Source organism: Mus musculus, chromosome 16 (genome assembly GCF_000001635.26).
Source record: "Mus musculus strain C57BL/6J chromosome 16, GRCm38.p6 C57BL/6J".
In the NCBI taxonomy this organism is placed as follows: Eukaryota; Metazoa; Chordata; class Mammalia; order Rodentia; family Muridae; genus Mus; species Mus musculus.
Genome location: NC_000082.6, coordinates 91,884,343 through 91,909,004, shown reverse-complemented (window position 1 = coordinate 91,909,004; position 24,662 = coordinate 91,884,343). Strand labels below are relative to the sequence as shown.

At 49.2% G+C, this 24,662-nt stretch overlaps 1 protein-coding gene and 1 long non-coding RNA gene across 9 annotated transcripts in view; one reads left to right on the top strand and one right to left on the bottom strand.

Moving 5' to 3' along the window:
- The window catches only part of Itsn1 (intersectin 1 (SH3 domain protein 1A)), a 191,282-nt gene that overhangs the window by 11,587 nt on the left and 155,033 nt on the right, over positions 1–24,662 (bottom strand). For all 8 annotated transcript variants that reach the window (XM_006522934.4, NM_010587.2, XM_006522931.3 and 5 more), the window contains 9 exons: positions 21,484–21,605; positions 19,781–19,887; positions 15,030–15,213; positions 12,580–12,678; positions 9,333–9,500; positions 3,506–3,718; positions 2,126–2,247; positions 520–602; positions 156–239 (listed from right to left, as the gene is read on the bottom strand). In XM_006522934.4, the coding sequence (XP_006522997.1) occupies positions 156–239; positions 520–602; positions 2,126–2,247; positions 3,506–3,718; positions 9,333–9,500; positions 12,580–12,678; positions 15,030–15,213; positions 19,781–19,887; positions 21,484–21,605 (1,182 nt within the window). The remainder of the gene's footprint in view (positions 1–155; positions 240–519; positions 603–2,125; positions 2,248–3,505; positions 3,719–9,332; positions 9,501–12,579; positions 12,679–15,029; positions 15,214–19,780; positions 19,888–21,483; positions 21,606–24,662) is intronic.
- Gm52262 lies at positions 4,747–11,559 on the top strand. Its single transcript, XR_003951963.1, has 3 exons — positions 4,747–5,274; positions 6,429–6,640; positions 11,057–11,559. It is a non-coding gene; the product is annotated as a predicted gene, 52262 (long non-coding RNA).

Here is a 24,662-nt window from a genome sequence, read left to right as displayed (position 1 = left end):
GTGCATATCTTTGACAAGTGCTAGGAAAACCAATGCCAGCAGGAAATTTACATAGGAAATTGCACAACTGACGTCAAATTGGTAAAGAGTGTGTGGGGGAGGGCAGAGAACCCTGAATATTCTAGAGTGCTTGGGTGGAATTCATGGGCCCTTACCATGTGACCGACAGGGCTTCAGCTCAATGCCTTCTACCACGTTCACCATCAACCTTCCAATACCGGTCGCCCGCTGGGAACGGACTAAACCACAAGAAAACAACACAAAAACCGCTTCCTATCACATCACATTTGCCTTGATGCCCTTCTCTTTCCAGCACGCTCACAATCTATGCGAGGCATCTGTCCGCACTTGAAAGCAAGGCCCCCTCCTGTCTCTTGCCCCTGGAATCTGCCCTTCATCCTTTATACTGCGCCCTGCCTTACACCTAGCCCCACTTCTGGCTCGAGTTTCAGCCCCGGAGACACTGGGATGGACTCAATGGCCCTCCCACCCCAGGGTCTCCGGCCCTGCAGCACATACCCAGGTACGCCTTCTCTCGCTTCTTTTTCTCCGTCTCTATGTAGAGCTCAGACGCCGCCTTGATTTTCTGCACCCAGGCAGTCCTTGGACGAGAAGAGACAGAATATTGCCAAACAGAACGCACAGAGCAGGCTTCGGGTCTGCTCAAATTCTGTCTCCGGGACTCTTTTTACTTGGTTTATTTGAATTTAACAGCAAAGGCTCAGAAAAGAAAGACTGGTTCTGTAATGTATGATGCTAATAATTAATTACCCCTACCATCAGTAGGGAAGTTTTGTTGTTTTGTTTTGGCTTTTTTGTTGTTGTTGGTTTTACTCTCTTTCTTTCTTTTTTCTTTTTTCTTTTTTTAAGATTTATTTATCCTATGTATGTGAGTACATTGTGGTTCTCCTCGGACACACCAGAGGAAGAGGGCATCAGATCCCATTACAGATGGTTGTGAGCCACCACGTGGTTGCTGGGAACTGAACTCAGGACCTCTGGAAGAGCAGCCAGTGTTCTTAACCGCTAAACCATCGCTGCAGCCATTGTTGTTAGTTTTTTGCTTCATTTTGTGTGTATGTTTTTGTTGATGTTGTTATTTGTTAGTTTGTTTTTTGAGACAGGGTCTCATATACTGTAGTCCAGGCTGGTGATAAACTCACTACGTAGTTGAGGATGACCTTGGTTTTCTATCCCTCTCCTCACCTTCTGAGCACTGAGATTACAGGCACACACTTCCATAACTTGTTTACGTGGTGCTAGGCATCGAACCCAGAATTCTGCGCATTTGAGGCAGGCACTCAATACCTGAGTAACAGCTCTGCCCGTAAGTAATGAACACACTGAAGATCTCCTTCACGTTCCCTGCGTCCATGAAGAAAGCCTGATAAATGCCAGGCTGGAGGAGGGAGGAGCGCGTGGCTTCCTGCCCTCCCATACTGCAAAGCATCATATACTTGGAGGACCCAGGAAGACAGAAGGGTCTTTATTTCCAAAATCACCCAAGGAAAGAAGGCTTCGCACTTGGGGGTGGGGGTGGGGGTGGGGAGCGCACGCCAGGAGGTGCTTTGGCGTGCGGGTTTTCTCAGGGTGCCATATGTACAGTAACTTTAGCCAATCTTCTTGCCTGGCAGGAACGTTCTTGGGGATGCTTGTTGGCCTCGTGTCAAGCCCACCCTTCAGAAAAGCGATCTGTTTCATTTGGCTCCAGAACAGTCTAAAATAAAACTGGAGCAAATACCAGCAACCCTAAGACCCAGATTGCCGTCCTGGGGGAGGGTGGGGGCGGAGGGGCGGGGATTAGTCTCAAATCACCTTCCTGTTGGATTCTACCACCTGGGAAACTTAGGCCAGTCTAAGCAGCTCTCAATACCTCAAAGGCTGCTGGATATTTCTAAAAAAAGAAAAAGAAAAAGAAAAAAAAAAAGCCTCCAGCAAAGCTGATTTCAGTCCATTTATTTTGGAATACTCATGCCAGATGTCTAACTTTTGAAAAGTTCTTTAAAAAAAAAAACAGTATATATACTACTTCCTTCCACACAGAGATGATACCACTGCAGTGGGGGATGCTGGGACATGCTGACCAGTGGTCCTCACCCAGTGCCTGGGAGCGGTTGGGGCTTACCTCTCATTTATGCTCTCTGCTCGGAGGGTGTAGACCCGGTCGATGTGGGAAATGTGGAAGATAGGCTCATCTCCAGAAGGGTCCGTGGGCAATTTTACTAGAACCTCATTTAAGAAAATGGGCTGCAAAGTCATAATACAAGGGCATTAAGGAACAAGGCAGAGTCTGTGTGTGTGTGTATGTGTGTGTGTGTGTGTGTGTGTGTGTGTGCGCGCGCGCGCGCGCGCGTGCGTGCAACCCAGTAATCTAGACGGCAGGTGTGTGATTGTAGCTTAGCACACACGACTATACCAGAATATAGATTTTATCTTAATACTACTTTTTAATAATTGTGTAAGGGTGCTTTGCCTGCTTGTGTCTGTGCAGTGTGGACACTGTCCACAGAGGCCAGAGGAGGGGGTCCCAGAGGATGGAGTTACAGATGGTTGTGGGCAGCCATGTGAGTTTTGGGAACTGAACCCAGATCCTCTGTAAGAGCAGCAAGCGCTCCTGACCTCAGAGCCTTCTCTCCAGCCCCGTGATACTGACTTCTATATCAGGCTATATTCATTTTGCAAATATAACCCTTACAAGTAAGAAATAACTGCTCCACTTCCCTGTATTACGTCCTAAACCGCAAACAGTCTTCACACCTAAGAGGGTGTCTCCAGGAATTTCATACAAAGGCTCTAGCAGCAGTCCACATCATCTGTCACTATCTCCCAAAATAAAGTGAGCGGCTGCTCCTAAGAGAACCCCTGCGGAAAGACACCCCTCCCCCATCACGCATAGACGAAATTAGAAAATAAAATCTCACATGGCGTGGCAACACACAAACACAACCCTGCTCACACGGGATTTAGCATTCTGTTAAAAAAACAAAAACAAAAACCCTCCACACATTGGTGGCGGAAGGGAAGGGTATAGATGTTTCAGGCCACTGTGAGCGTTTGTCAAGGCATCTGGGGCAGAGTGGAAGGAGCAGTGGTGCTTGGGTGCTTGGACTGGCCATGATGTCGGCTCACTTGTATGGAGTAACGCATGTTTTTGTCATGTGAGGTCCCCTATAGGATTGATTGTGTGTTACTGGGAACCAAGGTGTGGGACATGGACAGTCCTCTACTCTGCCTGTTCGGGTTACTCTATTTTAGCTCCTCCCCTTACTCTATCCTGGCTTCTCCTCTTGCCCTATCTTAGCTCCTCCCTTTAACCCAGCTCCTCCCCTTGCCTTATCTTAGCCCCTCCCCTTATTCTATCTTGGTCCTCCCCTTTTCCTTTTTTTAGCTCCTCCCATTAGTCTCTCAGCTCCTCCCCTTTGCTCTCTCCACCCTGCAGTCCCAAACCCTTCTGTAACGGGCATCTTTTAGAGACCCCTCTTTCCACGAGCTACATAAACCTTACCGTTTTGTACATTTTATACTGAAGGTTAGATTTGGGGCTGAAGACTTTGTCGGTGCCGGAAGAGCCTAAGGGCTTTGTGATTTGGGTCAGCAGGAGGAAGTCGTTGAAGAGGAAGCCATACAGTTCTTTGTTGCTCTTGGCCTTGTAGAGCTTCCCGCTGTGCAGAAACTTGCGTGGTCCCAAGCAGTTGGTCACTGAATTGAACACCAGTTGCTAGAAAAGACAACCAGACAGGAAGAAGGCGAGATGTGTTTGTTTCTCTGTTGGGGTTCATCAGAGTCAAATGTTGGGCCCTTAGTAGGACTGAATCCTACATACAAACAAGAACGGCTCTAAAGAGCCCTGGCAGCAGCTTCTGGAGCCAAGAAAGGTTCTAGGATTCCAGGTACCCAAATCAGTCTTGGCTAAATTCTCAAGCCTTTCTTCTGGGACTCTGCTTCAATCGCAGGATGTGGTATGTCTCCCCCTTTCATTTATTGAGAAGTGGAGGCCTGGAGAAATAGCTCAACCATTAAAGGGTAGGACATTTAAGATGTATGAGAATAGCCGGGCATGGTGGCGCACACCTTTAATCCCAGCACCTGGGAGGCAGAGGCAGGCAGATTTCTGAGTTTGAGGTTAACCTGGTCTACAGAGTGAGTTCCAGGACAGCCAGGGCTATACAGAGAAACCCTGTTTCAAAAAACCAAAAAAAAAAAAAAAAAAAAAAACCCAAAAAAAAGAGAGAGTGAGAAGTGAGGAGTTAGGAATTAAGGAGACTGCTAGCTCCCCTCTTAGCTATCTGTTCTATGTGGGGCACTGCACTAGAATAGTAGTAGCAAGAACCAGCTCTAACAGGAAGTCCCCACAAGACTCGGTAGTCGTCGGTGCTTCTGGAAAGAGGCAGGACTCCTGTACAAATGTTACTTTCCCAGGTGCAGCGTCCAGGCCCCAGGACAAGAGGGGCTGCAGAATTCGGTGGTGCATTTGACCCCCTCAAAGCCCTACACAACAGTGCATGCTTAATCGAACCCCGTTACTAGTTTGGAACCTGAAGGGCATGGCTCTCTCCCACCACTCACCAACAGCGAGGGCATCTGTGAATGCTGACATGTGGTTCCAACATCTACCCGGGGGCTGTCATGTCAAGTCAGCTCATCCGAGGCCAACAGACTTGGCAAATGCCCCACTTTTGACAGTAGGCAGGAAGGCAGGGGGCCGCAGCTGTGCACAGGCACAAGAAACCAGGAAGTGTCTGATCTTCAAGGCCTCCAACTGCCCACACAGCTGCCCTTGGTCCACATTACCTTGTGTGATACGATAGCCAGCTGCCTCCAGGGGAAAATCTCTCTCCAGATCAGTTACCCACACACTTCTCTGAGGAAAGCATTGGAAGGAGGCCATGGAACTCAACTCATGTCCGTGGTGGTTTGAATAATGCTTGGCCCATGGGAAGGGACACTATTAGGAGGTGTGGCCTTATTGGGGGTGTATACCCTTGTTAGAGGAAGTACGTCACTGTGGAGGCGGGGCTTTGAGAAGACCCTAGTTAGCAGAAGTATGTCACTGTGGAGGCGGGGCTTTAAGAAGGTGTACCCTAGTTAGCGGAAGTGTGCCACTGTGGAGGCGGGGCTTTGAGGTCTCATATATATGCTTAAGTCTAGCCAGTGTGATCCAGTCTTCTGGTTCTCTTCAGAAGGTAGAACTCTCAGCTCCTTCTCCAGCATTATGCTTGTCGGGACACCACCATGTATCTTGCCTTGCTGATAATGGACTGAATCTCTGAACCTGTAAGTCAGCCCCAATTAAATGTTGTCCTTTATAAGAGTTGCTTTGGTCATGGTGTCTGTTCACAGCAATGGAAACCCTAAACTAAGACAGAAAAATTGGGACCAGAGACTGGGTTATTGAGTCGTTTATCTGAAACTTAATCAGTTCTGTGTGTTTAATACCAAGCCAAACATGGTCCACACTGCAGTAGGAGCCAGCATGCTCCCTTCGAATTCCTGTGAGTGCCATGAAGACATGGGCTGGTTACAATAGCTAAAAAGGCCAACCAACAAAGGACAGTAACCTGGTTACCAAGAGTTCATAAGCCACAAAAATCAAGTGACAAGAATTTCTTTATTCTTAGTATTTTACTGGTTTTTTAAAAAAGATTTATTTTTATATCTTATATATATGAGTACACTGTTGCTCTCTTCAGACACACCAACCAGAAGAGGGCATCAGATCCCATTACAGATGCTTGTGAGCCACCATGTGGTTGCTGGGAATTGGACTCAGGTCCTCTGGAAGAGCAGTCAGTGCTTATAACCTCTGAGCCATCTCTCCAGCCCACTGTTTTTTAAGATAAGGGTCTCACACTGTAGCATAGGCGATCTTCTGGCTCACAGCAAACATCCTTCCTTAGACTTTTTTTTTTTTTTTTTTTTTTTTTTTGAGACAAGGTTTCTCTGTGTAGCCCTGGCTGTCCTGGCACTCACTTTGTAGACCAGGCTGGCCTAGAACTCAGAAATCCTCCTACCTCTGCCTCCCAAGTGCTGGGATTAAAGGCATGAGCCACCACCGCCTGGCTGCCCTTCCTTAGACTCTTAAGTGCCTGTTGACAGATGAAGTGGAAATTTCTGGTTCCTTTGGAGACTCAGTTGTGTCATGTGATGCTTTTCTGGACTCTGTCTTACGAGAGGATGTTTTTCTGAGAACAGACATGTGGTGTTTTTCTGGAAGCTGCCTGGGAAAAGGGCGTGTGACGTTTTGCTAGAGCAGACCCCACGTGATGTTTACAAAGGGAATAAGTATAACAAAACAGATAGTTGATGACACTGTGTGGCACTGGTTCACCTTGCCACTCTTTGCTGGTCTTCGTTGGGCTTTGCTGATTCCGGTCTTCATTGGTTCTCCTTGTCTTCTTCCCTGATCATTGTTTGTTGTGACTTTGTAGAGAGAAACGTACCAAAGGACTTCTGGTGGTGTTCAGGAAAGAACAGACTTGGGCCGACTGGCCGAGCCTTGCATTTCTTCTGGAAATCTTCTGCTGATTCACGAATGGTGTTTGCGAGTGGATCAAGCTACTGCTGTTGATTCGTGTGAACTAAACTGCTGATATCCTGACAACGCAGACTGGATTTTCTCCAAAGAACTATTTCTAAACAGGTCCACATCCTTCTTGGCCCTATTAACCTTTCCTTTCCACTACCTCTGGTGGGTGGTGGGCTAGAAGGGAGGTTAAAACAATTAAGTATACTTATTAAAGTAGATTTTAAAGAATAGATGCCCACAGACAGGTATGAGCTATCACACCACCAACTGTTCTTAACATCTTAAGATGGAGACGTAGGTCCCCAAGGCCTGCTGACTGAAGAATCAGACTTTGGGGTGGCTTTCTATGGTGGGTACTGTCACCCAGCATTTCTGCTTTGTTGGCTTGAGGCTCTACAGGGCCAAGGCTACAGACCTTCAGAGCATACATAGCCTCATCCAGCGTGGTCGCCCTCTACCCTATGCCTTGTGGCCTATTGTTCATCCACACTCCTTACCAGAGTGCTGGTGTGGCTGGGCTTTGAGCTCATAAAACATCCCTGATTCTGTTCTGGACACACCTCATGATTCTTCATACTTAATCTTATTTATCCATTTTATCAGCTTCCCTCATGATCATAATCTCTTCAAATGTAGGAGCCACATCATTTTATTATTTTATTTTATTTTATTTTATTTTATTTTATGTGTATGACGGTTTTGGTTTTGCCTGTGTGTCTGTGCACTACATGCACACCTTCTATCAGTGGAAATCAAAAGAAGGTGTCAGGTCCCCTGGAACCAGAGTTACCGGTACTTGAGACCCACCATGTGGACATTCAAAACTGAACTCTGGGTCCTCTATAAGAGCAACCAGTGCTCTCAGCTGCTGAGCCATCTCTCTAGACCCTGAGGGGTGTGTGGGGGCAGTCATGATCTTTCTTTCTCTCTCTTTAAAATGCACTTGGGATTGGGTGTTGAACAGGGACATATGAGCAGAAAGTAAATGATCTCTTGTGTGTATGAGCGAATGAGCCAGCCAAGGAAAGGTTGTCCCGGGTTCTAAACTGAGAAGCCATAGCTGGCACCTCAGCTTCTGCAGGGGCTGCTCAGAGCTTAGCTTGCACACACCCTCACTGAAGCAGGTAGGAGGTAGGGAGGGGAGGGGAGGAGAGGAGAGGGCCAGGTGCTCTCCATGCCGGAAGTGCCCTTGGAATTTAGAAGAGGGGAAATCCACAGGGAAGAAAGACAAGAGAAAAACACTCTGCCTGGGTGTTTTGGAAAACTCTAGCAATTGTATATAGACATGCATGCATGTGTGTTCACATCTGTATCTGCACACCTGTGTAATCTGGTACAGAGAAAACAGGCAGAAAAGAAGAGAGTGGAGGTTGAGAGACAGGAAGAGTAAAAGACCAACAAAGACTCCTGGGTGGGAGAAGCCAGAGGACTCACCAACGCAATGTTCAAAAGAGTAAAATGGGGCTGGAGACTGACTGCTCTTCCAAAGGTCCTGAGTTCAAATCCCAGGAACCACATGGTGGCTCACAACCCCCTGTAAAGGGATCTGACGCCCTCTTCTGGTGCATCCGGAGACAGCTATAGTGTACTTATGTATAATATAATAAATAAATCTTTGGGCCGGAGTGAGCAAAGGTCTTAAAAATTCAATTCCCAACAACCACATGAAGGCTCACAACCATCTGTACAGCTACAGTGTACTCATATACATAAAATAAATAAATAAATCTTTAAGAAAAAAAGGAGTAAAATATAAAACCCTTTGAAAATGCAAGCTAATATAAAAAATAATAAACTAAGAAGAAATGTGCAGATCCTTAAACCAGAATGAAAATGAAGTTATTAGAAGATCAAACGCCAAAGACGATATTGGCGTCAGCCCTAAGTTGCCCTTTGGACCTGGTGACACTGAGCCCCACTGTGTGGCAGAGTAAAGACAGATGAATCCCAGGCTGAGACGCTGGACTCAGCAGGGTGACTCTCCACAAAGAAAAGCAAGGAGACCTGGTGCTATGTGGAGGCAAATATGCTGCCCCGACCCCGTGACCGCCAGGTGGCTCTCATACAAGACCACCGCTGTAATTCCCTCATGCGATGTGACCCTCAAACTCTCTCTAAATATTAATTTGGAGTGGCCCGGGTAGCAATCCGCTCAGGGAAAATGCAAGTTCAAACAGCAAAGACTCACACAGGGGGAGAGCTTCAAAAAACACTTACGGTAAAACAAATAAATAAAATCCTAAGGCAGGAGCTGAGAGTGTGGCTCAGTAAAATAGTACTTAACCAGCATGCAGGAGGTTCGGTGGCTAATCTAGAAACAGAAATCACTGCTCATACAGAAAAGGAATGGATGAGGGTGTGAGCTAACAAACAACACACAGATGACTATGACCCGCGACCTCAGGTACTGGGACTGTCAGATGTTAAAATACACACAAATATGTTTAAAGTGTGTTAGAGGAAGAGGAGGAGGGAGAGGAGGAGGGAGAGGAGGAGGGAGAGGAGGAGGGAGAAGAGAAGGAGGGAGAGAGAGGAAGAGGAGGAAAAAGGAAGAAGAGGAAGAAAGAAACATGAACATTTGAACAGGATACACAAAAGAAACCAGGACATTTGAAAAAAAAAAAATTGGCAATAGGAAGTAATATACTTGAATTAAAACTGCTCATCAGTTGTATTAACGAGCGGGAGAGAGCCCTGCTGGGAGAATAAGCACTGGCTAGAGAGGGAAGTGAAAGATCTGCCTCATCCCTGCTCTGCTGGCTGCCAGCACCGGGAGGGGTCCAGGTCCCGCCCAGTAGGTGGCTACCTCAGAAAGGCCTTCACACTGCACGTGGGCTTGGATCCACTCCAGCCGGTCTGAGTTCTCCTTCTCTCGAACTCCCTCGTTCACCTGGGAGCATAGCTCCTCCGCCTTTTCCAGGGCATGCTTCAGGTGGCTGTGGTCTGGATGGTTCTCGGGAGTGTTTTCCAGGATCTGTACAGAAGACAACAGCCTTGTCAGGACACTTCCCTCAGTGTGGATGGTCCTGGGCCCGTTGTCATGGAAACCACAGTGTTCTCCTGCATGGTGCCCACCGTAGCTGTGGCCCAGGGTGTCATGGCCACGGCTTGTTGGCAGCAGTGAGCAGCCTCAGGCTCAGTGAGGGCTACACTTTGCTGTGGGAAGGCAGTGAGTGGCCTTGCCCTTGGGCCTTCAGCCCACTCCCAAACCCTTGAATGTCCCAGCACAAACTCTGTATAACCTGTCCTTCAGAATGGTGGCTTCTAGCATGGCCACTAAACCACACACAGAGACATCCCAGATCTTAGGTAGCATGCAGAACAACAGGGCAGCAGAAGGGACTCAGTCTCTCCTCAAAAACCTTCTCCTATTTCACAGAACAAGCAACTCAGCCAGAGAGCAGGAGGACGAGCCAGGCGCCCTGCTGGCAGCCAGCAGCTGCTCTTCTCCGGCTCACTTACCCGAGGGAGCCAAGGATGAGATCCTGGTGTTGGAACTGAACAGTACTCCGTTAACTCAGGAGTGAAGGTTTAGGAGAAGGCAGGGTACCTTTGGGTGAGCAGGACAGGTGCCCTACGCCACGTGCTCGTGTGCCCTGAGAGCACGCAGAGCCACTGATGCCTGTGCACCCTGGAAATCAATTAGGATGGCTCCCCTGCTCACATATGTGTGTTTCGTCCATGTGTGAGAGCATGCGACGGTTTGTATTTGCTTGTGCTAGGGAGTGGAACTATTTGGAGTTGTGGCCTTGTTGGAGTAGGTGTATCACAGTGGGCGTGGGCTTTGAGACCCTCATCCTAGCTACCTGGAAGTTAGTCTTCCACTAGCAGCCTTCAGATGAAGATGTAGAACTCTCAGCTCCTCCTGCACCATGCCTGCCTGGATGCTGTCCTGCTCCCACCTTGATGATAATGGACTGAACCTCTGAACCTGTAAGCTGCCCCAATTAAATGTTGTCCTTTGTAAGACTTGCCTTGGTCATGGTGTCTGTTCACAGCAGCAAAGTCCTAACTTAGACAGGACACATGCGTATGTAAGTGTGTGGGCCCATGAGTGGAGGGCAGAGGACAAACTCAGCTGTCATCTCTCAGGAGCCATCTTCCTTGTTTGTGAGACAGAATGTTTTAATGGCACGCAGGGCTCACCAATCAGGTGAGGGTAGCTAGGATTCCCTCCATCTCTGCTGTCCAGCGCTGAAGTAGACCACCATGTCTACTTTTTTACATAGGTACCGACATCCCATGCACTCCACTGGCCAAGCCACCTCCCTAGCCCCCAAATACGTTTTTCTGTGTGTTCTGTTGTTTGTTTGTTTTTAACCCTGAGCAGACCTGTTCTAGCCAAATGCCACAGCATATCCCTTATCAGGCTGTTTGCAGGGCTGGGTATCCATCCAGGATGGGGCGTGCAATGAATTAAATAGTTTAAAATAGTTTTCATAGTACAAACCTACCATGTTTACTTAATCACTTTTCTTACTGAACATGTGTCCTGGATTAAATTTTTCTTTTATATTGTTATAACTCTAGGTCTAGGACCAGGAAGATGGCTGACTGGCCATGTGAAAGCACTCGTCATGCAACCATGAAAACTGAGTTCAACCCATGGGACCCATGGTGGAGGAGAGAACTGACTCTTGAAGTTAAATTGTTCTCCGATTGTCACCTGTGTGCCATGGTAACGAGCCCTGGGTTCCCAGTACTCACATGTGGGCTCAACCATCTGACACTCCAGTTCCAGGGCATCCAATGCCCTCTTCTGGCCTCTGGGGGCACCAGGTATCCAGACACACATGCAGGCAAAATTCCACACAGCAAATAAAAATAAGTCCTTAAAAGGCTTAGTTATGGGCTGGCGAGATGGCTCAGTGGTTAAGAGCACTGACTGTTCTTCCGAAGGTCCCGAGTTCAAATCCCAGCAACCACATGGTGGCTCACAACCATCTGTAACGAAATCTGATGCCCTCTTCTGGAGTATCTGAGGACAGCTACAGTGTACTTATATATAATAAATAAATAAATCTAAAAAAAAAAAGGCTTAGTTATCATACTTTCCCCAATCTGTGTTCAGTTGCCCGCCCTCGGTTCTTTCCTTAGATACTTCATGGAGCAAGAACTGTGCTCTAACGATACTAGTTTGTGTTTTCCTTCTAAATACTTATGCCTCTTGGTTCTTGATTTTTCGTTTTCTCCCTGTTGGTTAAACTCACTACAAAGGCTTGTTTCCAGAGTCGGCACATAATTAAACATAGAAGTTAATAAGGGAAGACACTTCACGAATGAATGAAATCAGGGAATCCGTCACTGTATGGTGTTGGGTGGAGCTGGGTCGGGCTGAGGCTTATGTGGAAGGGAGATTGGTTACACATGAGGAGCCTGATTAAATTTGTGCAGTTTGTGTGTACATGTGTGTGTATGAGAGAGAGAGAGAGAGAGAGAGAGCAGACAGTCACATGCCAGAATAGCCATGAGCATATCTGCACCCACAGCTAAGTTTCTGAACACCATTCTCAGATAAAGGAACTGATTTCTACTTCCCAGCACACTTTTGTCTTTTGTTCTAAGGCTCAGAGGGCAGCTGAGCCGGCGTGGATATGGAAACACTCGTTCTATTTTCTCTGGAACTAGCTTTCTTGAAAGGACAGGAGAAAAAAAGGCATCTGGTACAGGGAGGAGCAACAGGGAGCAGCCTTCCCAAGACAGTGGTAGGGACCAGGCCTCTCTCTCTCTCTCTCTCTCTCTCTCTCTCTCTCTTTGTGTGTGCGTGTGTTGCTCCAAATTCTGCGCACAGGCACCATGCCAGCTCTGGGAAAGCATCAAGAACAAATCTCTCATTCCCTGGCTTCGAAGCCACTTGGTTGCCATCTGAAGGCTGTATTTTATTAGTCTTTTTCACGCAAAACATTTTTTCCCCTCCCAGTTACCAAGCAGATGGCTTCAGCACCATATGGACACATGACTTCCACACGTCAGCTCCCAGGTGCACTGGCTAGGGACTCTGTCCCGCCTCCAGCCTCCCTTGGCTGGTGAAGGCACAGGGGGGCCACACTTACGTTTTTAATGATCAGCGGGTATCTTGTGACACGCTGCATAGGCTTCAGTATAAAGCTGGACAGAGGCATTCCTTTGCACCGAGGGTCCATTGCCAGTCTCTGAAAGAGGAGATGGTATTTTTTTTTAAAATGTGGTTCAGAAATCCGCAAAATGCAAAGCCAGTAACATTACATTTTTTCATTTAGGACTCCCTGCCTATTACCCATCCACCTGGAGAGTGGCTGAGCTGCCTGGAGTTGGAAGGCCTTGTCCAGCTGTCATAATCCAGGCTGAGGCGGTATGTAGAGGGAGGACGGGACCCTGGATAGGACCTACCCGCAGCCTGCCTGCATACCTTCTGTGAAAGGACATTCTGATTTCAGAATTTCTTCCAGATGTCTGAAAACCTTCATGATATGCCAGGGATCCAGAAGAGTCAAAAGACTATTCAATGAGAGTAAAAACCCCACTAAGTGCCAGAGAAGCAGAAGGACTAATATTATAATTCTCTCATTCAGGGTGTAGCCTGCACAGGCTTCAGTGACCCCAGACAGGGCTGCATCGTGGAGCAGAGACCCGAGGGCTAAAGCTCCAGTCTCTGCCAATTTGTCTTCGCCAGTGGCTCTCGGTATCTTTCTTCTTACTTCATTTGAAGTAAGCATGTATTTGGTGTTTATGTGTGTACATGTGTGCACACGTGTGTGTGTGCACATGTGGGTGTGTTTATGTGTGAGCTGGTTCTCTCCTACTTTTCTGTAGGTGCTGGGATTGGAAAGTGCCTTACCCCGAATCATCCTCCCAACCACCCAGCTTCCCAACCACTTTTACCAACTGTATTAATGCCTCTAGTGGATAAGAGTCCTTCTACTGGCAAAAAAAAAAAAAAAAAAAAATCCTTCTCTCCCATCAGCAAAGAGTGGGGTCCTGTTTAAAGCCGGTTTAGGCACAGGTATCTGGAGTTCTGACATCCAAACCATCAGCCCTTGGCCCTGATGTCAATTTTTGGATGCCGCCATCTTGGAAACACAGGAGGAGAGTGAAACAGTTCTAGTGAGAAGGAGGAGGGACCGCAAGCCCCTGGCCTGGGCTTCCATCAGCCTGCCCCAAAGTTGAAACAGGGAAGGACTGCTGGCAGCCCGGCACTGCCCTCTGCCTCTGTCTCAGCCTCGGTCACTTCTCAGCCTTCATTCCCACCACAGATATCTCAGCCACCTCATTCATTGGTTAGCATAGAAAATCCCTCAACTCAGAGAAACACCTGAGCTTCACACAGAGCACTGCACTTATGGGAGGCTCTGACCAAGAAGATGCCGCAGAGATACCTCACTGTCATGATTCCTGAGGTGAGCATGGCCACCCCCAAAAGTCTGAGGCACAGTCATGCTGTTTACTTAGCAAAAGATGCTTAACCCACTGTGGCATCTCATACCGAATCCAATGGAAAGGCCAGAGTTCACGCCCACGATCTTCCGTTGGGAAAGGCGTTATGATGTCTAAGCTTGACACACCTGGGAAAGGGGAGCCTCAGCTGAGGCACTGTCTCATCAGATTGGTCTGTGGGACAATGTTTTACATCACTAACTGATGTAGAAGGCTGGGTGCCCTCTGGGCAGCAGAACCTCTTAGCAGGTAGGTGGGAACTAAGAAAGGTGGCTGAGTCTGAGCCCGAGGGCCAGCCAGTAAGGAGCATTTCCTCTAAGATCTCTGCTTCAGTCTCTCTGCCTCTAGATCCTGGCCTTGAGCTCCTGCCCCATTCCCCTCTGCGATAGACTCTAACCTGTAAGCCAGATAAACTTCACTTCCCTAAGCTGCCTTTGGTCAGAGTGGTTTTTATCAGAGTAACAAGAAGCAAGCCAAAACAGGGACCCCAGGGCTATGGTGACCCTCTGTGTGTGAAAGGCAGAGGCTGGGGCAACGTTGATGCTACATGAAGAGGTGGACTCCTCTGTGTGTGAGCCAAGAAAATGAAATCAAGGATTTAGACACGATTCTCAGAAATACCACAAACAAGGCTGGTGAGGTGGCTCAGTGGTTAAGAGCACTGACTGCTCTTCCAGAGGTCTTGATTCAATTCTCAGCAACCACATGGTGGCTCACAACCATCTGTAATGGGACCTGATGCCCTCTTCTGGTGTGTCTGAAGACAGCTACAGTGTACTCATATACATTAAATAAATAAAATGAATCTTTTTTATTGAAAGAAAGAAAGAAAGAAAGAAAGAAAGAAAGAAAGAAAGACCACAAATACATGGACAACGTATCTGTGATGCTATTTCAAAGCGTTCAGACCCCGGATGGCTCTCCTGTCCAAGCACATTCCTCTACTGAGACCCACACCTGCCAGTTCAGTACCACTGAAAACTTCCATCCATCCCTGGAGGCCACTAGTGGAAAGATGCCTGTGGACTTTTGATGAGCCCCTCACACCTCAAGACAACACTCTGGAGAGAGTCCCCAGGGTCACCCTTACTTTGACGAACTCCTTGAAGTCTGGAGCCTCGTCCGTCTTCTGCTGGATGAGGGCAGCCCCATTGAGCTGGCAGCTGCAGAAGCGGATGTAAGGCTGCATGTGCGGCAGCTGGGCGCTCAGGATGTCGCCAATCATCTTCACCGGCATCTTCTCCCCAGACATCTTCTTGCGGACTCTCAGCGCTCTGCACAGAAACATGGGAGGTGAGTCGCCCGCTGTCACTGCCCTGGTGATACCTCACACTTTCAGGTTGCAGAGAAACAGAATGGGTGGGAGAGACACAGATGGGAGAGCCGCTAGAGCATCTATTTGGGAGATGAGGGACAGAGAAAGACATGAGTCCAGTACTACAGAGAGGGTGGCCTGGGCAGTTTTGTCCAGCATGGTGACTGTCTGCCGTGTGTTTCTCCTTCCTTTATACCTCAGAGAGGATCTCTGTGTGGCTGTCCCACTGCATTACCTATGGTGATATCCAAGGCTGGCTCAGTCTGAGCATTGAGCCCATTTCTGGAACCCTCATCCTCTGAGGGAAGTTATGCCAGCAACGGAAAGAAAGGCAAGCTTTCAAATCCATTGCCACAAACAATCTCATCGTATTTCCCAACGTCAGATAAAAATGATCATGTGAAGTATCCCTTCTGCTCACGGCATCATTGGTGTGTCTAACTTAAAGCTGACTAGGTAAACGATTATGAAATAAAATAAGACAATTCCTATCCTGGAGGCTGAGGGAAGCTGCTGAACGGACAGGCAGTGTCTGATCCTGGGCCTACCTGCTGTGTGCAGTGTGCAGAGCCACACGGCCAGGGTGGACTGGCCATCCTTGTAAGTGTGTAGTCTTACCAGCATATAGCTCAGTTTCCCCATGGCAAGGAGAGCAAGACCAAGTGTTCAGCTGCCCCGGTCACAAGAAGGGGAATCAGTGGGCAGGTGTGTGGGTATACTACATGATTTCAGGACAAGGCTGCATGGTGTCCCTATGGAGATGGCCTATGAAGGTGTCCTATGGAGGTGTCCTATGGAGGCATCCCTACAGTGTCCCGTAGCTAATTTCATGGTCACATTGGAGAAACCATGAGGTGTGGGTAAGGCTAAGCAATTTCGAGGAGGTTCCACTATGCAGGTCTCCATCTTTAAAATCTTCAGGCCATTTGTTTTTCTTTCTCCCACATTGTTTTTTTTTGTTTGTTTGTTTGTTTTTTGTTTTTTTTTTTTTCTGCTAAAGAAGGGTTCCTTGTCCTGGGAAAGCCAAGGAAGGTAACCTGGGGGACAGTCAGTCACATAAGTGAGCACTGATTTTCCCTCTAGGGCATACTCCCATGGGGCAGGTTGGCAATGGCCATCTGGGGTTTGAGAAAGGCAGCAGCTGGGTGTCCTTGGGACGGCCCAGGTTCCACAGGAGGGACGGTGCAGAACTTTGTTCTAGTATTAGCCACTGGTAGTTAATGAAGGACCATGGTACAAGCTGATCTTAAGCCCCTCAGTTCATTGTTGGCCCAAAAGCAGCTCTTCTGGAAGGATTATACAAGGTCTATTACCGGCTTCCTCCTCTTTAAATGATGGTGGAAGAGTAGAGAAGGTGGGTCTGGGACACAAAGCTCATTATCTTGAAGGTGTTCAGTCAGTCCCTGAGTTCTGATAATCTATTCTATCACCAAGCTAGAATTAAGTTGTCTAACCAGGAAACCCAGCTTGAAGTCATGGCCTGACTTACTACCTGCTAGGTTCAATTGAGAATCTCTTTCTAGAATGTTCTACTGCCCAGGTAGACTTGTGAAATAGAAGGTGATCCAGTGAGTCGGCTGTCGCAGCCACAGCCATGAGAAGACTGGGCCCTCTGATGAGCTGCCACCTCACAGAAAGATCACACATGAGAAGCCATGATCAACATGGGGAGGAACCAGCTAAGGGCAGTCACAGATCGCTCACTAAGCTCACTAAGCTCACAGTGGCTCCACCGGACGTCCTCGGGCTGAGCGGACATCGACAGTCATAGAGTCCTAGCATCCCTTAATGTTCCCGAAGCACTGAGCACTCTCCTTCTCAGGCCAGCCGTTATTGTAGCTCACAGGGCTCAGGGTTCAAGCTGGGTAAGATTATCGATTACTCTTCTGCCCTAACACCATCACACAGGCTTTTCTGGCACCAGAAACGCTAGGAGCTGTGAAGGTTTTAGGTTGGCATTGGCCCCCACCCCGTGATGTTATGTGTTGTCTTCAGTAATAGAATCTTACCAAATTCTGGACAATAACCGTGCTGGCAAGATCTATGTCTACTTGGCACAGATGAAGGCATCAGAGAGGTACCTCAATGATGAAAATGCCTCCATAAGATCGGGCTGTAAGCAAGCCTGCCGGGCATTTTCTTAATTAGTGATCCATGGGGAGGCCCCGCGCCATTGTGGGTGGGGCCAGCCTGTTGTGGGTGGGGTCATCCCTGGGCTGGTGGTCCTGGGTTCTATAACAAAGCAGGCTGAGCAAGCCATGGGGAGCAGGCTGGTAAGCAGCACCCCTGCACGGCCTGTGCATCAGCTCCCTGCCTCCAGGTTCCTGCCCTGCTTGAGTTCCTGTCCGGACGTTCTTCAGTGGTGCACCGCAATATGGAACCATAAGCCAAATAAACCCTTTCCTCCCCGAGTTGCTTTGGTCATGGCGGATCTCGCTGCTATAATGAAAGAGTAGGAGAGTCAGCAGCGTGAGGTCGCTGCTGTGATGAAGGATAAAGGTGCAGGAAAAACAGGAACTGTGCCTCCTGACACTTTCTGTGAGGGAAGGTGGATCAGAGTGAAAGTCCCTTCTGAGTCCGGGCGCCATGCCCAGAGGACTTGAGGGAAGTCACCCCACTTCTCTTAGATGCTCCAGCTGTCAATATTATTCACAGTTCTCACCTCAGGGCAATGGAGCAGGTCAGAGCTAACAGAGGAGGGCACACAGACCGGCCCTCGCAAGGACTAGAGTCTCTTCAGGACTAGAGCAGGAACGTGTGTGAGTGTGTGTGTGTGTGTGTGTGTGAGTGTGTGTGTATGTGAGTGTGAGAGTGTGTGTGTGTGTGTGTGTGTGAGTGTGTGTGTGTATGTGTGTGTGTGAAGGAGGGGAAAGTTGGGAAAGCCAGCGGCCAGCCCTCATTAACATCCTGTTGGGAGACATTAGCCTTCTAAGGGATACTTGAGACACATCGCCCCCCCCCCCCCCCCCCCACTCTACAGCTGCCCAGTAACGTGGTGTGTGGCTAATTCTGTTTAGAGCAAGCTGTTATAAAAGAACAAGCCAGAGGCTGGGCGCTGGACACGCCTTTTATCCCAGTACTCGGGAGGCGGACTCAGAAGGATCTCGGTGAGTTCGAGGCTTGCCTGGGTCTACATGGTAACAGTGAGACACTGCCTCATGAAAAAAACAAAAAACAAAAACAAAAAAAAAAAAACAAGTCAGATCCCGAATCTCTGGTTTCCTGGTCCACATGACCCCTTCCTTAGTCCCGCCCCCTATGTTTGTTGTCATGGTATCTGCCATGAGGCTTTCACCTACAGGCCCCAAGGCTAAAGAAACATTTTTTCCTTTATTGATGGAGAGGGTAGCCTCAGGGGTTTTTTTTTTGTTATAGTCACAGAAAAACAAAAAAACAACAACAAAAAAAAAAAAAAACACAACTGCCATTTTACAGATGAGGACACAGAGGCCCAGGGACTGGCTATAAAGCCATTCCCCCCCCCCCCCAAAAAACGACCCAGCTAGACAGTAACAGTGAGATGAGAGCCCAAGAGTCTGGTACCCCACAGAGGCACAGACAGCTTCCAGAGCGTGAGCCTGGCACAGAGGGAGGAGAGCCCGTGCCTACTGCTTCCTGCTCACCTCTCCTGGCTCCACGCCCTTGCCTACGCCTGCTGCAGACCGAGGGACCTGAAGCTGCTGCACATGTGCACAGGGACCTGGTTAGACCGTGGCAGCTTCCCAGAGCTCGGGAGCAAATGCGAGCATCTGGATCCTGTCCAGAATGCTCCGTCAGAGGAAGGGTGGCTCTGACCCTCAGCTGCCTCGCTCTGTGCCCTGGGACAAGCCCCCAGCTGCTGTGCCTTGGGCGCCAGATCTTAGTCTGCTTTCTAGTGACATCACACTTAGGGCCTTGTGACAGAATCCGTGTTCTGATTGCTTTGATTTTTTTTAATGAACTGAGGAGATCTTTGCGGCCCATTTATAGTCCAATTCAATCCTCTAAGGGTATACTTGGGGAAACTGAGGTTCAAAGAGGTAAGGTCTAGCCTGGGTCCCTTAGTTCTGGCCCTGCAGACCCTCTGCAGACTAAACAGGTACGAGGCATACATGGCCTCAGGCAATTGTAAGGACCCTCCTGAGATAATCTGCTCACATTGGTGGAGAGTCATCCCGCACTCTCACACTCTCAAGAGACAGAGAGCCACTGCTGGGAACCCAGGTCCAAGGCTAGACCCTGGGGCTGGAACTGCCCACCCCCAAGGATGGAGCCAGAATTGTCCCAGTTCAGGAAATTCTGGAGCCACAGTCAGGACAGGAACCTGTGTCCACGCGCAGTTCACTCTCCGCTGTGAGAAATCCACAGCGTATCTCTGGAAGGAATGAGAGCCCAGGAGGAGGATGGCGATGAAGAGCAGGTGGGAGTGAGGTGGGGAAAGAAAGACACGTGGGTGGCATGCATGAGGAGCACAGAGAGACCACACAGAGGTGCTGGCACACATGCCACAGAGGGGCAGCATCCTTGGTTAGAGGGGAAAAGCTTACTTCAGCAGTTTGATATTACACATGATCAGCTCCTTCCAGTTAACAAAAATCATAGCAACCTCTTTTTCTGTCAGCAGCTCAGACTCCGTCAGGGGTTTCTGAAAGATCTACAGGTGTAGAAAACGAAGCCGTTCAGAAAGCAGACAGTTAGCTCAACATACCACACACACACACACACACACACACACTCACACACACACACAACTACGTGCATACTTGGGTTTGTTTAGCACAAGGGAGAGAACTGGAGACAGCACCTTCTCCTGGACGGACAAGTGCTTGACAAGGGGAGTCCAGGCGAACCTCTGAGGAGGAAGCTTGGCTCCACCGACAGGAAGCTAGGATGCTACTAGATCATCAAGCGTGCAAGTGGGACTACCTCACCTGCCCACTCTGAGGAAGGGGCCCAAGAGGACAGGAGAGCTTGAGAAAGTCTACGGAGATGTGTGACACCTTCTTTACAACCCGACAAGCCATGGGTCTGAGGGAGGCAACCACAAAGCTAGCACTGAACTTGAAGCAGGTGGGTCCTGAGAGGACAATGCTTCCCTCTTCCTGGGCTCTGTTAAATAAACACCCTTTTCCCAAGCTCTGGGTGGGTGAGCATATAGCTCAAAGCTGATCACAGACCTCAGTGGGACTCCATGGGGCTGGCCCCTTGCCCACAAGGCAGTCCTTGGCACCTGGGGCAGAGGCTCCTCTGAAATTCTTTGGGCACAGGAACGTGGCCTGTTTGTGGCTGATCCTTGGGAGCCTTGTTCTGCACAAGTTGCCAATCTGATGGTGAACTGGGTAATGTCTGCCCCGGCTGCCACATGGAAGTAGGTGACACTCATACCTCACACATTGACCATACATGTAATAGCAGGCAGACGTCTTGAGACAACATAATTGGGGAAACCCTTGTGGACTAGCATTTTTAGCCTGAAACTCCCATAACACCAAAGAGGCAATCACTCTCCCTCCTGGGTGTGTAGGCGACATTACAGTTTCATGGCATTCGTGAGGGTACCAGTTTACAAACCGTGACAGGGACTTTTCATGTTGAAGGTGACTCTCTCAGGTCTTGCTCTGTAAACCTACCTCCTGACATGGTCACTCTCACTGCGTGTGGGTTCAAAGGTTACTTCTCTTTAGCGAGGATCACAAACTCCGTTTCATCCTTTCAGACAGAGTGTCAAGACCTTTACTGGCTCCCCACAAGGGCAGCCCATCCCAGGCCAGCAACCTGACAGAGCCCCGGGGAACATGTCTTCATGTCCAGCCCTAACGGTGGATTTTTCAAGAGCTTATGGGACACAAGAAGTAACTCAAGAGACTTGTGTGCAGCTAGCTGTTGTCCTCAGGAGCCAACACTAAGGTCTGGGGTGTCATGTGACTAGCTAGATGACACCAATCAGTTGGTGGCCGAGCTAAAACTCAAGAGTCCCAAATCATAACCCAAAGGCATCTCTCTGTTAGTCATTAGCTTGGGACGTGTGAGCTCTTGGCCTCGGCTCCGGTAAGAACTGCCTCTCTGTCTCACATGGTGGCTGTGTGGGAAAAAAACGTGAGCATGTCCTCTCAGGGTAAAACCCCCTGTGTTATTCCCCATACACCAGAGTCTGCCCAAGGCTCAGAGACAGGGCATGGCGCCCTCAGCAGGGCCTCCACCTCTTGCCATCCCCGCAGGCCCAACCCCAGCCTCCCAGGGCTGCTGGTACCTCTGTGACCAGCTGCAAGTCGTTCACGTAGTTCTCCTCCGTGACAATGAGTTCATGGATGTAGCCTTGCCGCTTCCTCTCAGTCGGGGTCAGCATATCTAAGAGATGCAGGTCTGAGCACCCTGCAAGACACAACCATTTAGGAGAACTTTTAGTCCGAGGCTGGGGAAGCCCACAGCTCCACAGCGAAGACTCCCGAAGGTCCTTGTGACTATGGAGGTGGCACCATGGTCTCATCAGCTTGGGGTTGTGGGTTGAGTTGTAGAAACAGGAGTGGCACAGCCCGGCGTAGAGACCCCACACATCACTGTCAATTCCAGAAGCAGAAAAGCAGCACAGAGCACCCAGAAGGGGGACCATTCTGCTCGCACCCCGACTTCGGACTTTCTACTCTGGAACTGTAAGGGGATAAATCCCCCTTGTGTTACACCATAAAGTTTGTGGTCATAAATCCAAGTAGCAAACACATGCTCCATCAGAAGCACGGAAAGGGTTAAATGACCCGCTAACACCCACCAGAGCTCCCACGCCAGCCACTGTTTCGGGAGCTGACCGCTGCCTTGAGTGGTTCTCAAAATTTCCAGAATCATCTTCATGATACAGACAAGGAAACCAGGGCTCAGAGAGGCCAGCTCGCCCCTGGTCCTCCTGTCCACAGTGGTAAGGAACGGAGAGTCCAAGAGAGTCCAGAGGCCGTGCATGGTCTCTAGACCCTATGTCCACAGCAGGCTTCTTTCAGGTATGTGGTTATCCGGAGACCAGCTTTTAGAGTCTACAGTAACTGTGCCAAGGCTCTTGGTGGATATGAAGACCAGGCAGATGCGTGCAGACATGACCGGGAAGACTCTTCAGGCGAGGACGCTGTGGGGTACTCGTGGAAGCTGAGCAGTAGGCCTCAAGCAAATTGGAAAGCCCTGCCAGCCGCAGGCAGCTCCCACGAGGCCTTTGTAGAGGCCGAGGCTGCTGGAAGGGAAGGCCCTTAGCTGCCCTGAGCTAGGCTAGCTCTCTGTTCACTTAGCTTCTTATTTGGAGTTCTGTTCACACAGGACCTTTGTGACTTATCAGTGCAGACACCCTGCCGCAGATGCTCAGATTTTCAGTAACAGTCCATGAGTAGGGCTGGTCCCCCCCCCTTTTTTTTTTTTTACATAAAAGTGGTCCCCCCGGGGGCTGGTGAGATGGCTCAGCGGTTAAGAGTGCTGACTGCTCTTCCAAAGGTCCTGAGTTAAAATCCCAGCAACCACATGGTGGTTCACAACCATCTATAACAAAATCTGATGCTATCTTCTGGAGTGTCTGAAGACAGCCACAGTGTACTTACATATAATAAATAAATAAATATTTAAACAAATTTTAAATAATAAAAAAGTGGTCCCCCACATATACTTTTTTTTTTTTATTAGATGATCTTTATTTAATTACAGAACTTGAATTTGTAAAATACATATGCTGAGAGGTGGGGGTGTGCCTTCCTGCCACTTGTCACAAGGGGGCGCAATAGAACACTGTGACTTCTTCCTCCCGCCCTCCCCCCTCCCACTCATCCCCTCCCTCCCCCACCCCCCACCCCCGACCACATTCGCCCTTGCAGCACCTGCAAATGCTCTGGGTCTGTAAACAAATGACCAGAACTTCGCCAAGTAGCCTTTCTCTGGGAGAGGGAGGGGCCCAGGGCACTGCGATTTAACACACCCTCCACGCCCTCCAGTGAATCCTCAGTGAGAAAGCTCCTGGGGCCTACCAAGGGCTCCTCAGGGATTCCTCCCTCGCACACGGGGCTTGTCTGGGTTGAGGACTGAGAGAGTCTTACATACAGCTACCTAACGAGAATTATCCGTCAAGGGAATCGTGGTATCAGATCTTGGTGAACTGGTCTCAGCTTCCAGACTTCCTAGAGTTACAGTGGTAGGTTTTGCTCCCTCCCCTTTCTGCACCATTCGGTTTGTTTCTCATTGGGATGGAACAGCCCAGGGTAGCCAAGACGGTGCCAGGAAACCGGCGGGAATTAAGCTATCGTTATAGAAACGCTCTCCACGCCTTCCCATCCACCACTGAGCCTGACCTCAAAGCTGCAAGGTGAGTTAGACTCCATAGCCTGCACTTGTCTCTAAACTTGGGCTCAGTCACACAGATGGCTCAGCCTGCTATGGCGCCTTCTCAAACATCTGTCTTAGCAATGCCCCCCAGAAGGAAGCCAGATCCAAAAGTCCCCCAGCAGCCGGGTGAGCGCAGGGTTCTGGGATGCCGAGACTCCTCCCACTCACTCCACTTCTTTATCCTTTAACCTTTCTTTTTGAGAAAGTCACCTAGGAAACGCTTGAGCTGTGGAAGGCATATTCAGTCCCTGCCCTATTTTAATCCATTGTCCTAAGGGTGAATCCAAGAACCCGGGACTCGGGCCATTTCTTGTTCAATAGCTAAATGTGGCCCCAGCATTTGTGGCTGGGTCCCTCGTGGACACAGTCCCCGTGCTTCCAGTGTTCTCCTGCCCGCAGGGATAGGAGAACTCTTGCACAGTGCTCAGCACCAACATCAACAGTGGGCCAGCAAGTCTCACAAATGTCCCGTTACATCACGGTCCCCTTGGGGCAGCTGTTGGGCCCTGTGGGCTCTTGTACCCAGCTATAAAAAGCCCTATGCACTATACGAAATACCCACACACATTTTGCATACAATTTTTTGGCTTCAGAAGCCTGTTTGCAAGCTGAGAGTGGTGGCGCACACCTTTAATCCCAGCACTCGGGAGGCAGAGGCAGGCAGATTTCTGAGTTCGAGGCCAGCCTGGTCTACAGAGTGAGTTCCAGGGCAGCCAGGGCTACACAGAGAAACCCTGTCTCAAAAAAACAAACAAACAAACAAATGCCTGTGTGCTGCCTCATTTCTTCCTTTGGTGATTTTGTGATCTTCGCCATGGCTGTGCTGAGTCGTGCTGCACTGCAGGATGAAGGCAGGTGCCGGCCTTCCAGGGTCCATCTCAGACCTTGGAGATGCAAAGGTTTGACACTGGAAGTGGTGTCTCCTCTAGTGAAAGGTTCCCCTGCTGAACACACTGCTGCCTCCTAGGCTGAAGCTGAAGCTGACACTGCTATTTCTCTCCGCTCCCCAGGTAGTGCTGGCCCTTCAGGCTGAAGGTGGTGTTGCGCACCCTGCAGGTTGAAGGTGGTACTGCACCCCAAGCT